Source organism: Myotis brandtii, unplaced genomic scaffold (assembly GCF_000412655.1).
Source record: "Myotis brandtii unplaced genomic scaffold, ASM41265v1 scaffold536, whole genome shotgun sequence".
Classification (NCBI taxonomy): Eukaryota; Metazoa; Chordata; class Mammalia; order Chiroptera; family Vespertilionidae; genus Myotis; species Myotis brandtii.
Window position 1 is genome coordinate 3,377,749 of NW_005369967.1, and position 16,852 is coordinate 3,394,600.

The window sequence follows — 16,852 nt, forward strand, 5'->3', positions numbered from 1 at the left end:
TGCTGTTGTCTTTCCTTCTAGTTGAAGAGTCTCTCCTCAGCCAGCTTTCCTGTGGTTCTGGGTGATGTCCGTTCCGTCTTTTAGTTGTATTTTTGAAGTGGTTGTTTGTGGCAGCAATCTCCGGTGTTTACCTATGCCGCCATCTTGGTCTCTCCTCTCATCATTGATGTTTCTATCTCTCCCTCTCTGTTCCTCTCGGAAATCAGTAAAAATATATTATATAAAAAAAAAAGATTCTCCCAAATGAATTCCATGTAATATATAACTACGTTCCTGAACATTTAGTTAGCACTTAACACTTAATACATACCATACTGGAGATAGATGGTGCTCATGGTTGCAAAACAATCTGAATGTACATAATGCTAGGGAACTATACACTTAAAAATGCTAAAATGGCAAGTCCTAGCTGGTTTGGCTCAGTGGATACAGCGTCTGCCTACGGACCAAAGGGTCCCAGATTCAATTCCCGTCAAGGGCACACACCTTGGTTGCAGGCTTCTCCCCGGCCTGGGCCCTGGTTGGGGCGCTTGCAGGAGGCAATCAGTCGATGTGTTTCTCTCACATTGATGTTTCTCTCTGTCTTTCCCTCTCCCATTCTCTCTAAAAGATCAATGGAAAAAAATTCTTGGGTGAGGATTAACAACAAAAGAAAAGTTAAAATGGTAAATTTGGTTATGTATATTTACCACATCAAAAGAAGCTTTTAAAAAAAAAAGCTATAAAAACAAACAAGAAGCCGAGGCCGGTTTGGCTCAGTGGATGGAGCGTCGGCCTGTGGACTGAAGGGTCCCAGGTTCGATTCCGGTCAGGGGCATGTGCCTGGGTTGCGGGCACGTCCCCAGTGGGGGATGTGCAGGAGGCAGCTGATCGATGTTTCTAACTGTCTCTCTCTCACCTTCCTCTCTGTGAAAAATCAATAAAATATATTTTAAAAAAACAACAACAACAAAAAAAAAACACAAGAAAATCTTTCAGTAATTAGAAAAATATATAGGTTTTTATTATCTTCAGATGACATGTGCTTTGTGCCCCTCAAAAATGACTTTTAAAGAATTAAAATATTACAACAGGCTGCTAGTTCAGTTTCTTTAATTAAAGGTAAAAATGCTTAATCTGATTATAAATGATAAATGTCTAGTATAGCCTCTATTCCTGAAACACAACAAAGATAAGGATTCTTGCCTTGACACAGTTCTGTTTCCCGTGTCATATATGTGAATATAAACTAATAGTATTACTTAGCCAGGTGTTATTTACTGTAATTCCGAATCTCATGATAATTCTAGAACTGAATTTAGACTGCAGGATGTGCCTCTATTTTTTAAAAAATATGTTTTTATTGAATTTAGAGAGAAAGGGAGTGATAAAATATCCATGTGAGAGAGAAATATCCATGTGAGAGATGCTGCCTTCTGCACACCCCCTAGTGGGGATGGAGCCCCAACCCATACATGTGTCCTGCAGGAATTCAACAGGTTACCTTTTGGTGCATGGTATGACGCTCAACCAATTGAGCCACACTGTTCAGGGCAGGATGTGCCTCTTTTAAACTGCTCTTCCCCTTTTGGTTTCTAGTTAGTGATTGCCCCCTGATATTTTTTAAAGCTAAATTTTATTTTCAATTTGCTCTTCGTTTGCAACTTTTATAATGACCAAGATATAAAACTAGATAAATTTGTAATTATTTTTTGTTACTGCTCTTCATTCACCTGTTTTCATCAGAATAAAACTTACTGTGGTTTATAATGAGATTGGCATGAATTTCTCAGCTTAAAAGTAAGATTTGGAGATAATATCCCTTGGGATTATGATTGCTTTCTTGCTTGGTGATTTGCTTCCACTTCCTAGGTTTTGAGATAAAGGGCAGGTAAAAAGTCTGCATGCCAAAAGCAGAAGACACTTGGGAATTTTTTCATCATGAACTTTTAAGTTGAAGGAATTTAGCTGGATTACAATATAGGAAATGGATGATTTTGCAGTAAAGTAAGTAGAGCTTGAAATACAGAAGAATGAAAGCTTCTATGTGAAAACATTTTAAGAGGAAAACATTTTTTCTCTTTATGGTTCATTGTGCTCTAGGAAAACACCACCAAGGGAGTGAAACACAGGATGTGATTGCATCAGACAAAGCAGCAGTAATACCAGTTGCCCATGAACATGAGCACAGCCATGACCACCACACACAGCTGCATGCCTATATTGGTGTTTCCTTGGTACTGGGCTTTGTTTTCATGTTGCTGGTGGACCAGATTGGCAGCTCCCACGTGTATGCTACTGATGGTAAGTGATTCCAAGGCTTTCTGGGCAGTGCATTAAATTTGCAGTCTAGAAAAGCACAAATGCTTGAATAATTTAATGTCACTGGCCTGATTTAGTGCTAAAACTTGTCTTCAGGTTCCTGTGAACATTTTATTCGTTTGGGGGAACTTAGTGAGTTGTGTGAGCATTTTATTCAGTTGGGGGAGCTAGTGAGTTGTGACATGTGACACAAGAGAGTGTTTATTGAGTATTGCCCTGGTTATCTTAAAACTTTCAAGTTTAGTTAAAAGTCTGGGGCAGAGTCTTTTTTTTTTTTAAATACTGTATTTTTTTATTTGGCATATTTCACTCAACATATGTTGGTAATATTCATCCATTTAGTTCCATGTAACAGTGGTTCATCAATTTTCTTTTTTTAATTATTTTTTAAAAATCTTTATTGTTGAAAGTATTACATATGCCCCTCTCCCCCCCCCCCCCCCATTGATCCCTTCTAGTTCCAGCCTGCTGACACTCTCCCTACCCTCACCCCCTTATCCCAGGCCTTCATCACCCTATTGTCTGTGTGCATGGGTTATGCATATATGCATACTGGGGCAGAAGTTCTTAAACCTTTTTGTGCCATGGAGCTCAAAAAAGCCTGTGGACCTTTTTTTGGAATAATGTTTTTAATTATGCAAAGCACTAGAGCCCTGGTGCGTGACATTCGTGCACTGAGGCGGGGGGCGGGGGTGTCCCTCAGCCCGCCCTCTCGCAGTCCAGGACCCCTCGGGGGATGTCCGCCTGCTGGCTTAGGCAATCAGACATCCATCTCGCATTCCGGGGCTCCTTGGCTCCTGCCACTGCTGCTGCGCTCGCCAGCCCGATATAGAGAGAGAGAGAGAGAGAGAGAGAGATCACAGCCAGAGAAGTCAGAAATCCAAGCACAAGAAGGATTTGATTCGGTGCTGTTTGCTTGAAGGTGGAAGGGGCCATGTGGCAAGGAATGTGGGCAGCCTCTAACAGTGATGGCGAGCCTATGACACGCGTGTCAGAGGTGACACGCGAACTCATTTTTTTTGGTTGATTTTTCTTTGTTAAATGGCATTTAAATATATAAAATAAATATCAAAAATATAAGTCTTTGTTTTACTATGGTTGCAAATATCAAAAAATTTCTATATGTGACACAGCACCAGAGTTAAGTTAGGGTTTTTCAAAATGCTGACACGCCGAGCTCAAAAGGTTCGCCATCACTGGCGTAGGGTTACAGAAAAAACCAATTATATTGAATTATGGTTACCAAAACATTAAAACAAATTTGTGATCTAGTAATATAGGTCTTCCTTATCAATGCATTAAATAATGAGATAATTCGTTTAAATCAGAAGCAGGGTTAAGTTTTATTTTTTAGGATATCTGTATGACAGCTACTACTGTTGCTTAGCTTGACTAAAAACATTAAATTGTGAGATGGGCTTTATCAAGGCAATATGAGTGTTAAGTTGAACATCCAGTTATTTGGGTGTTTGTTTTTATGGTCACTAGTTTAAAAAGTCCTGATTCACAAAGATATTTTCTTACAAATATATGTAGGCACATTGGTAGCTTGCTTATCAAGGAAAGATAAGCTTCTTTCAAGAACAACTAGAATTCTCTAAGACTTTTAAAATGTAACTCCAGTCATAGTAACTTTTTTGTCTTAAGATCACCGAATTCATCTTTGGTGAAGTCAACAACATCTTTGATCGGTGATACAACCTTGAAAGTATCATAATAGAAATAAACTTGAAAGAGTTGTAATAGACATAGGAGTTTACAGATATCTCTTTTCAAATACATTGACAGAGAATTTTGCAGATAGGAACTGCTGGAAAGCAGCATAGATATTTTGGTCCCTAGTGGGCAGCGATCCCATGACTTTTACCATTTGGCAGCTGAATGACTGTTAGGTGCAGAGATGCCTGATAGTTGCCCAGCTCTGTCACATGAGCATCTACAGACAGGAAGACTAATCATGCTTAATTTAAAGTAGTGATGAGTGAGAGCAATAATATCAAGATATCTACAACTGTAAAGTAATATCAAATTCTGGTTCTGGCAAAATATAAATAGTGCAAATATTATTTGTGGTTTATTGTCTACATTCATAATTAAAGGAAATGCTGATTTTTAATTAAAGGTTAGTAAAAATAAAAATGCATTTTTTTTCAAGGTAAGGTCACAGTCACCCCTGCGTTCTACCTGTGTTCTCCTCTGTGGATCCCAGGTTAAGAATCCTTGGCCTAAAAAGAACTGTAGAAAATCAGGCAAACAGATAGTTCATAAAAATGGTCCTTAAGCATATGAAGAGATATTCTTCACTTTCACTTAAAATAAGAACAATGCAAATCAAAACTCTGCTAAGATACCATTTTTCACCTGTCAGGCAAGAACTTAAAAGCTTGACAATACACTTTATTGGCAAAGCTATGGTGAAACAGAGGCTCTCATCTATTGCTGTGGGAATGCAAAACGGCACAGTCCTTGTGAGGGGGAATTTGGCAATATTTAAGAAAACTACATATGTAGTTACTCAAAAATCCCACTTTAGTAATTTATTCCAATAATATGGCTCCAATATGAAAATATTTATGTACAAGGTTATTCCATGCAGGACTATTTATTATTGTAAAACCACATAAATGTCTAATAATGGAGATTGGTTGAATGAAGTGTGGTGTGTACATATAATGGAGTTCTGTGTAACTATGAAAAAGAATGAGGAATCAGATCTCTGAACTGATAGGGAGAGATTTCTAGGAGATGTTATTAAGTGAATAAAAAAGCAAAAATGTAAATTCCCTTCTATCATATACTATATTTTGTGTAAGAAAGAAGGGAAAACAAGAATATATGTATTTATTTTTTTAAAAAAAGGAAACGTAGGATCAGCTAGAAAACATAGTTAGTTCCCTGTAAGGGATCGAGTAGGATGGGAGGGCATGATGGGACAGAATGGTTTCAGGAAGGTGTGACACTTCCTGGGCATGCCTTTTTGACTTTTGGGAACATGTTAATATTCTCCATATTAGAAAAATAAAATGAAATCATACACACACACACAGTGTCCCCCCAAAAGGTATACACACTTTAAATGATTATGTCAGTATTTGTTAACATACAGTTCGTTTTTAAAATTTAAAAGAATCTACAGAAATGAAAAATATTTTAGTCAATGCCTGTTTTCAGGCACTGGTCCAGGAATTGCTGATAACTCGAAGCAATGAAATTGCAAACATCAAGAATCATTTCATTTGGTATTTGTGTGCCCTCAATTCGTCAACTATTGTTGGTTTTATACCGTAAACTTTATCTTTCATTTATCCTAGTGGCACATTAGGATAAATTTTCTTTGTTCAGAGCTAAATCTGGCTTCACCCATTATTTCAAATCAGTTAAACCTGAAACGGAGTGAAAATTGAGTTATCAGCTTTAAAGTGTGTATACATTTTGGGGGAATATATATATATATATATATATACACACACACACACATATATATATATATATATGCCCATTACACGAAGATTCACGCAATAAGCTTTCCTTCCCCTGGCTGCTGGCACCGGTTTTCCTCCGGCACCCAGGACCCAGGCCTTTGGTCCGGTCGCAGCGGAGAAGCCAAGCCTCTTCAGTCTTCAGTCTTCACTCCGTGCCTGCGTATGCAAATTAACCGCCATCTTTGTTGAGTTAATTTGCATAGTCACTGATTGGCTGGTGGGTGTAGCGGAGTGACACCAATTTGCATGTTTCTCTTTTATTAGTGTAGATGTTTTTGTACATGTATGTATGTGTCTCCTAGCTGTGTCTGCAGGAGGGCCTAGAAAGAAAGATAACCCAATAGCAATGAGCATATTAGGGCTTTTCAGAGAAATGGCTAATTCCAGGACAGGGGCAAGGTAGCTACAAAATGAGCTTGGGACATCTAAGGGTCAAAAAAAGCAGGAAGAACGAAGTTGGAAACATGTCACAGGATGTATTGTGAACCAGCTTGAAGGGGCTCTCACTGGCCAGATATAAGACAATCAGAGCACCAAAATGATTAAGAATAGTAATGAAATGTAAAGCATTGAAAAAATGCGGATCGATGAGCCCATCTGAGGGGTGGAGGGGGTAGGTTAGTAGGTCAGGTAAGGGATGGGGGAGGTAGGAGAAAGGAAATAAAAGGAGAAGGGAGGGTACTTACTCACAGTGAAATGCTGAATGCCAGCTGGTAAATGTAGAAAGAATGCTGGAGTTGGAAAATTATCATTTTTGCAGCCTTCATAGTAAAAATTGTCTCAGGCAAGTATCATCAATGAATGTTAAATCTAGGGGGGCAGTAAATTTATTTTTTACATATATTTTTATTGATTTCAGAGAGGAAGGGAGAGGGAGAGAGAGATAGAAACATCAATGATGAGAGAGAATCATCAATCAGTTGCCTCCTGCATGTCCCCTTCTGGAGATCGAGCCCACAACACAGGCATGTGCCCTTGACCCTCCAGTTTGCAGGCTCATGCTCTATCTACTGAGCCAAACTGGCTAGGGCACGGAGGGTAAATTTTGATTTGCTTTTTAGTTGCAAGGAGGAAAGAAGTAACTAAATGAGGAAATTAGACAATTCCTTGACTAGATGATCAAAATTAATGGCATTGGTGTTCTGCTCTTGGTGTAGGCAAGTAAGTTCCTATCAGACCAACCTCCCTACAGATAACTAAACTCTGGACTAAATTTAAAAAACAACTATCCAAAGACACAGGAGAATGACCTAAAGCAGGCAAATTCTGACTCCCTAGTCAACACTTGAAACTAGGTGAGTTCCTGTTTTTACTGCATTTAGCAGTCATCAACTGCTGGGAGGGTCAAATGAAGACTTCCCTCTTATCCACCTCTTCAGGACAGGCGAAACTTCTAAGTGTTTGAAGCAGAAGACAAAAGAGAGTAGTGAGAAAAATAATCTACTTTAAGAGCTTTCAAAGGATTCATCTACCTCCGGGTTAGGGGGTATCTAATGGTTTTTGTTTCACATTGCTTAATGGCTGCCTTGCTTATTTTTACCTCAGATCCAGAAGCAGCAAGGCCTAGCAATTCCAAAATCACCACCACGCTGGGTCTGGTCGTCCATGCTGCAGGTAGGGAACCCTTTTCTTTTCTGTTGCATAGTGGGAGACTTAGTGTTTATATCACAGGGACCATCCACATGAACCACTCTTGGGCTGGCCTTCAGGGAAAGGGTTACCTAATGAAGCCCCCACCACCACAAGCACAAGCCCTGGTATACTCAGTGTCAGGTCTATAACTTAAAAGTGTTTTTTCTAATTTTTTAATAGTTAAGAAAAATATTATTTCATGGCACATGAAAATTACATAAAATTCAAATTTCAGTGTCCATACATAAGTTTTATTGGAACAAAGCCATATTATCTATCTGTGGCTGCTTTTGTACAATAATGGTGGAGTGAAGTAGTTGCAAGAGACCAAATGGCCCACAAAGCCTAAAATATTTCCTATCTCACCCTTTACGAAAAGTTTGCTGATCTTTGCTCAAGAATGTCATCTTGAAAGAGCCCCAGCACTTTTATACTGAACAGCGCTGCTGCCCAGTATATACCCAAAGTGTCAGTTTATCAGCAGTGGGCTGTAGAGTGCAGAAGTCTCAGCATTGCTGACTGGGCATGCCTTAGAATCATAACCCAAAACCGATCCCATGGTAGGATTCTGTCAGTGACAAACAGAGACTGGAAGGTGGCACACTATTATCTGGACTTTTCTAGTACCACATGCTTTTTTAACAAAAAATCTATCCATTCAAGCAACATTTACTCATTATGTATATACCAACTATGCAGAGTCTTGTGTCTTTATTTTGTTTTTGGATCTGCAAGATGCAGAGATGCTTCCTTTGAAATTCTTTGATATTTATGTTATTACAATTTGATTATCATTGCATTTTTTAAAATTGATTTGAGAGAGAAAGAAACACTGATTTGTTGTTCCACTCATATCATGCATTTATTGATTAATTCTTGTATGTGCCTTGACTGGGGATTGAACCTGCAACCTTGGTGTGTCAGGATGACAGTCTAATCAACTGAACTACCTGGCCAGGGCTTATCAGTGGATTTTTTGAGTATCATACTTTTTCCAATAACATCAACAGTAATAGCTGACATATCAAATATTGTGGGCCAGGTGCTAAGCTCTTTATTTTTTATTTATTTATTTTTTTTGAGAGAGAAACATTAATCAGCTGCCTCCTACACAGCCCCTACTGGGGATGTGCCCGCAAGCAAGGTACATGCGTTTGGCCAGAATCGAACCCGGGACCCTTCAGTCCGCAGGCCGACGCTCTATCCACTGAGCCAAACCGGTTAGGGCGGTGCTAAGCTCTTTACATATGTTATCTCATTTAACCCTCATGAAAACCCTAAGAATATATACTTTATTGAACCCATTTTAGAGATGAGAAGGCTAAGGTTTAGAAAAGTTAAATAAACTTTAGAGTTAAATCCAGCTCTACTTGACTCTGCAGCCCACACAGTCAATCACTACACTGTATAGTTGTTGTTGATATTTATAGTTGTTGTTACATATAGTGCTTTATGTTTTGCTTTTTTCAAATTTAGCTGATGGTGTTGCATTGGGAGCAGCAGCTTCTACTTCACAGACTAGTGTCCAGTTAATTGTGTTTGTGGCAATAATGCTACATAAGGTAAGCAAAATTTTGGTGTAAGATTTACTATTGAATATATTCATAATTAAAATTTCTCTTTGGTCATAATGTTTTTCTGGAATGGGAAATTTTTTTAGTTATTTTCATGATTGCAGTTCATTCTAGAGAATTGAATAAATCTGTCCTAGCTGTTTTTTTGCTATTATTTTCTTAAATTTTCACTTGAAGGGGTTTTATTTGTATTTATTTATTTGTATTTTTAAAATATTTTTAATTGATTTTTAGATAGAGAGTAAAGGACGAGAGAGGGAGAGAGAGATAGAAACATCGATGAGAGAGAAACATCAATTGGTTGCCTCATGCACACCCCCTGCTGGGGATCAAGCTTGCAATCCAGGCATGTGCACTGACTGGGAATTGAACTGGGGCATGGGAAGACACTCAACCTGCTGAGCCATACCAGCTGGGCAAAAGGGTTTTATTTATTGTGGTTTTACAGAAACTGTTAAATTCTCTCTAGATTTCTATATTTTATAGTAATTTTGGTTTATAAATATTTTTTCTTGTACTTTCTTCTTGACTATTTCTCTTTTTCTGCTATCCAAAAACATGCATACACACACACACACACACACACACACACACATACACAAACACACACATGCACACACACAAATATGATATTTTCTTAGGTTAGAACATTAATTCCTAAAAGGCATTAATTTTTTTTTTTTTTTGTATGAAAATTGAGTCAAATGACACGTACTTCTTCATGTAGAAGCAGTCCATACTTCGGGAGTAATAAGGGGCAAATTTTCTTTTCCAGGCACCAGCTGCTTTTGGGCTGGTTTCGTTCTTAATGCATGCTGGCCTAGAGCGGAATCGAATCAGAAAGCACTTACTGGTCTTTGCACTGGCAGCACCAGTTATGTCCATGGTGACATTCCTAGGACTAAGTAAGGTAAGTCTAACTCATTCCTATTCTTTCGTTATGTACTAGAACTTACGGTCTCTTACATTGAATTTTTAATTAAATTAGTCCCTCAAACTAAAGATACAATTAGGCCCTGGCCAGTGTGGCTCAGTTGGTTGGAGTGTTGTCCTGTACACCAAAGGTTGTGAGTTTGATTCCCGATCAGGGCACATATCCCAGGTTGCATATATCCCATTCCAGGGGCATATGGGAAGCAACCGATCGATTTTTCTCTCTCACATCAATGTTTCCCTCTCTCTCTCCCTACCTCTCTCTACAAAATCAATAAAAGAAAAAGGGAAAGAAAGAAAGATAAAATTAGGAGTAAAAACCTGTACAAGGTAAATGTCTTAATTCCAAATCTCTTCATAAATTTAGAGCATTTCCTTAATTCATTTAATTTGAAAACATTTTTCCCATAAGTTCCAAAAATATTTGCACAAATATAAGACCTATATGACCTATAAAATAATATAACTTAAACTTAACCAGACATGCTAATTTTATTTGACAGATACGTAATAAATCACAATGCATACTTAATGTTTAAGTAGGCACATGAAGTGTGAGTGACAAGCATGCAGCATCTTTGAGAAGAGTAGGGGATGAGCAGAGATGTCTACATTCAGCTAAGACTCAGATTCTTCTACTCCAAGCTCTCATACCACTGAATATCAAATATCCAGTTCCTTGGGATCTAAGAAACTAAATGAACAAATAAGACAAAAACAGACTCATAGAAACAGCTCAAGCTGATGGATGCCAGAGGAGAGGGGAGTCGGGGGGATGGTTGAAAAAGGTGACGGAGAATATGAAGTCAATAATAATGTGATCAGTTTGCATGGTGACAGATAATTACTAGACTTGGTGAGGTAATTACATTTGTAAGGTATATAAATGTTGAATCACTATATTGTACACCTGAAACTAATACAATATTATATACCATGATACATAATCCTCCTATATAATAAAAGGGTAATATGCAAATTGTCCCCTTGACTGGGAGTTCAACCCAAGTTTAACAAGGGGGCGGGGTGGGGCCAGCCCAACCGCCTAGGGCCCCTCCCCCTGGCTGGCCCCGCCCCTGATCTGCCCCCCACTCCCCAATCAGGGGTGGGGCCTGCCAGCCAACCTCCTGCGTCCCTAACCCCTCCCCGCCCTCGCCCAGCCCTGATCAGAGCAGGCTGGCCAGACCCCACCTGTGCATAAATTTGTGCACTGGGCCCCTAGTAAATAAATACCCAGTTCTTTATCACCTGAAGTGGCATGAGTCATTTGTCAGCTCAGACCCTGTTGTTCAAGATGGACCTTCCCATGCCTTATAATCCTGCCTATTAGGGCTGTAGTTCTTAGCGGCAACCCTCCCCATTTTACTGAAATGTCAACTGTCAGGCAATAGGAAAAAATTTTAGAACCAAACTGACTCAGGGCTGGTTCATGGGAACTGCTTTCCCCCCTACACTCTCTGAAGGTCATTGAGTCTTCTGAGTATCATTCAATTCATACTTGATATAATAAAACTTGTATTAAAAGGAACATGAGAAATGAGATGGTTAAAGAGTGGTTAAGCTCCTGTTAATCAAGAATTTGTTGGCCTGGATGGAGTGCCATCAAATGAGGTGCTATAAAGCCCCTTTTAGTTCACCTGAAGAGCCTTTTTTCAGTCCATGAACAATATATAGTTCCTTTTAAAATACTGTAGTACCCTATTTATCACTTCATTGATGAGTGTAAGTTTTTAGAACTTTTGACAGGAATGTAGGATAATTCTGGAGGCATGGAGTTATATTTATGGCATGATCTTTTCTTAAAATTTTATTTATTTTTTAAAAAATATATTTTACTGATTTTTTACAGAGAGGAAGGGAGAGGGATAGAAAGTTAGAAACATCAATGAGAGAGAAACACCAATCAGCTGCCTCCTGCACACCTCCCACTGGGGATGTGCCCACAACCAAGGTACATGCCCTTGACTGGAATCAAACCTGGGACCTTTCAGTCCGCAGGCCGACACTCTATCCACTGAGCCAAACCAGTTAGGGCTTTTCTTAAAATTTTAATTGTCTCAGTCCATAGGTCCACTTTTTAAATAGAAAAGCTAAAATTAGCTTATGAGATGTTTCTAGGCTCTGTGAGGGCAGGTATACATTTTGATTGCCACTGTATCTCAAGCACCTGGCCTACTGCCTGGTACATAGGCAGTATTTGTTAAATATTAGTAAATGAAATAGAGTGTATGAAATTTAATATCTGTATTAATAATGCTGTTGATTCCATCTTATGAATAATACAGGCTAACCATGTTCAACCAGGCTTGGAGTTTGTACATTACCAATAGCCTTAAAACCTTATTTGGAAGCTTCCCATAAATAACGTAAAATTGCTCTCATCTCAAGATGTCCCCAGATAGCACTAGTCATGAATATTGAGTGGTTTTTCATTGGGACTTCTTCCTGACCCTGAACTAGACTTGACTTAATTTTTCTTCTCTCTCTTTCTGAATTCACAGAGCAGTAAAGAAGCCCTTTCAGAGGTCAATGCCACTGGAGTGGCCATGCTTTTCTCTGCCGGGACATTTCTTTATGTTGCCACAGTACATGTCCTCCCTGAGGTGGGCGGAATGGGGCACAGTCACAAATCCGATGCCACTGGAGGGAAAGGCCTCAGCCGCCTGGAGGTGGCAGCCCTGGTTCTGGGTTGCATCATCCCACTCATCCTGTCAGTAGGACACCAGCATTAAATGTTCAGGTTCCAGCCTCAGTCCACGGCCGTTTGCCATCCAGTGAGAACAGCCGACAGAACAGCTGCTCACTTTCTCAGTCTCTTGTCTCACCTTGCCCATCTCCACCTGTATTCCTAGAGTCTGGAGGGAGGTGAGATTAAAACCTGGAGTCATGGAAAGCTTTTAGAATAGAAACAACACATTGCAAGTGGATATAGACATTCCATTGTGTTGTCTTTTAAAAGGCCCTGGGCATTTTGAGTTTTGATGTTTCTCTTAACCCTATTCTCAGGGAAGATGGAATACAGTTCTAAGGAAAAGTGGAGAACTTCATACTCACAATGAAATAGTAATTATGACAGTCCAGTGTTCTGTAATTAAGCGAAATCTCTTAATTTAGAGGCTCTGCCACTTTATGCATTGATTTTTAAGATGGGTCTCACCGTGTAAAACTGGTGCTTTAGCATCTATGCCACATGCCTTGATAGAAGGTCATAATGCCTGCTGTCTTAGATGCTAAAGATAACTGTAGTTAATTTGGGGCTCCAGTCAAAAAAATGATGGCAAGACACATTGAAAGTTGACTTTATATTCAAGAGCTGTCCCCTGCAAAGGGGCTGTCGGGAGGACTTTAACTTCCTTCTGCGAGTGCCTCTTTGAAGAGAGCCTGCCATAGAGCAACAGCAGCGGACTGGCTTCTAAAGAGGTGACTCGTACTTAGTAGCATTTCTTTTCAAGTTCTCCTTTGCAGAACACCTGCCTCCAACACATTCTTATGAGGAGCCAAGTTCTAGTAGGTTCAGGCCTAGGCTTTCCTTCAAGAACAGTCAGATCCCAAAGTATCTTTGGAAATTAAGTGGTGTTAAATTTTAAGTGAATTTGGATAGTTACTGACATCTTTGTAACAGCCTTTTTAAAAGTAAGATTATCAAAACCTAAGTTGTCCTTTTTTTTTTTTAAGTATTTATCTTAGCAGACCAGCAGTCCCTCTGACAAAATACTGGGTTTCTCTTGGGGGGTGCTCAGTCAGCGTCACCTCAGCACCTGCAGCAGTGAAGAAAGATGTATCACAAATGGGAAATGTTGGCCTGTTCATTTAAAGCTTATTGAAATAATGTCTTTTGTCTCTTCATCTTTTCCATATTTTTCTCCTCTAACTTTCCCCTCCAGTCCCTCCTCCCTACAATTTGCTGCTTACTGCTGGTGGCGAGGTTAGTATTTGTGTGAGTTCAGTTCTCATCAGGACAACCACTTCTCGAGCTGTGATGATGAAGATAATACTGTTTCTATTCCTTATTCTTATTCCCTTCAATGAAGTTCCTTTGTGTCAAATGCAGTTTTGCTAAACCCTTAAAATAGCACTTTTTCTCAGATGAGATGACACAATCATTAATATTCTGGTAACTTAAACAATTGAGATAGTAAAAATGTTTAACAAACTAGGATGATTTTTTTGTCTTTGCCAATATCCCTGTAAACCTTATGTTATCAAACAAGTGTATAATATTATTTTATTATTTATTTTGATTTTCTATACCATTTCAAAACACATTGCATAAAGAGGGAACCATAATATTTTCTTAAGGGCAATGGATTTAGGAGTTCGTAAAAATTTTTTTTATGACGCATATGCCAGCATGCCTATGATTTTTTTTCCTTCCTAGATTTGTCACTGGGTCAGCAGCTGTAGAACTTGTGAGCCCTCTGCTGGCTGTAGACCAAAGTAGTATTAATAGGATTAAGTTTTGTATAGTGGCTGGCAACCATTGCATACAATCTTAAAACCAATGGAAGGTATAATACAGAAAGTCTAAGTGACTTTCCCAATAACACTGACTTATGAGAGTCATGGAGTTTCACCTGGTCCTTCAGAATGACATGGTTGCCTTGATTCTCCCTGGATATTTACTTTGTTAAATGAGTAGGGTATTTTAGTGTCTGGTTTGGATGGTAGCACTTTCTATCATATTGTCGTGTGCAGTGATGAGAAATGTGTTCTGCTGGCCAAAGCTCCTTTCAGCAGTGCCTTGCCATCACACTTAAAAGTTTGGCTAGAATATCTTGCTGGTTAAGGCCTTGAACTCTGGCAAGGATTGAACCATGTAACTTCCAAATTTGCCTTCCTCTCTGGACCTCACATTAATAGGCAAACCTTTCAAGGCCTATCAGCTCTCCGAGGCTGTGGGCTTTCCCAGATTTTAAAGCTGCTGCCTCAGGAACTACTCATTTCTCCTGGTCAGCAGACAGAAATAGCCATACTAACCTTATAGGGCTCAAATGCATCTTCAGGCAGCACGGAACCGAGCAGTGCGGCAGAGGCCTCCCTTCCCTGGGGGAGGAACTTGCCCATGGTGGGCAGTGTCCCAGGAGAGGCCACATCGCTGATCATTTACTGACACATTTCAGTTCCATTTCTGTCTTGTTTAAACTGCCTCCTTAGATGTGGATGCCTTAATGCTCTCACACATTTGAAAACATTTGCAATACCTAAGTGGCTGCCATGATCACAGATGGAAATATTGGCTACCAAAGATGCAATTGATGATGAAAAGTATAGTCCTTCCTTCCCCATAACCAAAGTTAATCTTAGTTGCAATTTGACTCCCTTTCCTTGGTAGGAATAGACTTTCTTCAGATTCCACATAAGTGGCAAATTAAGTTGAAAAAATACTACTGATCATTCCCGTCACTTGTTCTCCAGTGAATTGCTTCTCAGGCCCTCGTTCTCCAGAGCAGCAATGTTCCAGGTCTGGTGGCTTCCTGTGCACACTAGGGCCGATTTCTTTTCTTTAGGCAAAGGTTCTTCACTGGAGTGTAGTGTTAGAAATGGTACCGTCTACAGAGGCTGTGTTCTCTCTTCCCACCCCACCCCAAATCACCTTTTTTTTCCCTGTTCAAATCATCTGAGTCAGCCCTGTTCCTATATTTTGAATCATCTTTAGAAAAAAGAGAGAGGTGGCCATTTTGAGTGGTCAGTTCTTTGTAAAAAGGAGAAAATGTAATTGCGTTTTTTTACCGGCCTACTACGAAGTGTCACTGCCTGGTTTTTTCTCCTTTTCAAGGATTAAAACTAGGAGGACACACCAGCATTGAGTGTATTAAGCTCCTTAGACACATGGTAGCTAGTACTAAGCATGGGAACTGTATGTCAACAGCACAAGACCCCAAAGAATGTTCTTGCATATGGGGCCCCAGGACCCCTTGATAGACCGAGAATAATGACCAGATTCATCCAAAACTGCTGAACCCTCTGTGGGTGTCCTGCAGGGGAATTTCTGCTCAATACAGAATGGTTCGCATCACCCAGAGAGCACTGTTGGAGATGCCATGAAATAAAACCACTGATGTGGCCCCTTCGTACCTGAGACATCTAGATTCACCTCCGGAGACCCGAGGGAAATTTGTGACTTGTAGGAAAGGACAAAACAGCCATTAAGGATATGCTCAGATACGCTCAGCCTAACATGAGCTCGGCTTTGATCTTTTTTCTGATAGCATCTTCTAGCAAGTTGGGAGACTGGGATATGCTCAGATACGCTCAGCCTTTTTTCTGATAGCATCTTCTAGCAAGTTGGGAGACTCATGAAGATACACTGCAGTTCCCCTGGTGCAGTGGCCTGAACAGTGATTTTAAATGTCCCATTTTCTGGGTCCTTTGTAAACATGAAATCATTCCATGTATGGCTGCCTTATAATTTTGTCTCTTTCCACTTTAATTGTGAATGGTTAAACAATTTTTTTGCTGTTTTCTGATATTAAAATTTTATTAGTGCATACCTTATGTGAGTAGCTCATTAATTATCCAGTTTGTTTTTTCTGTTTGATGACCAGACTTGACCCACATTTGAACAGCAGAAAAGGTAATGAAGAGCTTTGAAGAGCAGAGGAAAGATGTACCCACTGAGTGCACGTCCTTTAGAGGAGGGAAGGAAAGGGGGAGGGGACACTAAGGATTCCATACACCATCTCCCCCCAAACATACCAATTCATTGGCAGTTTCCTTTTTTTTTTTTTTTTGGCTTTGCTATTGTTGTTAGCAAATATTATTATTATTATTTTTTAAATATATTTTATTGATTTTTTACAGAGAGGAAGGGAGAGGGATAGAGAGTTAGAAACATCGATGAGTTAGAAACATCGATGAGAGAGAAACATCGATCAGCTGCCTCCTGCACACCCCCCACTGGGGATGTGCCCGCAACCAAGGTACATGCCC

The 16,852-nt window shown here is 39.6% G+C and overlaps 1 protein-coding gene across 1 annotated transcript in view; it reads left to right on the plus strand.

The window, feature by feature from the left end:
• Positions 1–15,706, plus strand: part of SLC39A9 (solute carrier family 39, member 9) — a 41,924-nt gene extending 26,218 nt beyond the window's left edge. Inside the window, exons 3-7 of the mRNA XM_005877936.2 lie at positions 2,083–2,283; positions 7,329–7,397; positions 8,892–8,977; positions 9,765–9,899; positions 12,424–15,706. Coding sequence (XP_005877998.1) covers positions 2,083–2,283; positions 7,329–7,397; positions 8,892–8,977; positions 9,765–9,899; positions 12,424–12,654 — 722 coding nt within the window. The 3' untranslated portion in view covers positions 12,655–15,706. The remainder of the gene's footprint in view (positions 1–2,082; positions 2,284–7,328; positions 7,398–8,891; positions 8,978–9,764; positions 9,900–12,423) is intronic.
• The last annotated feature ends 1,146 nt before the right edge of the window (positions 15,707–16,852 follow it).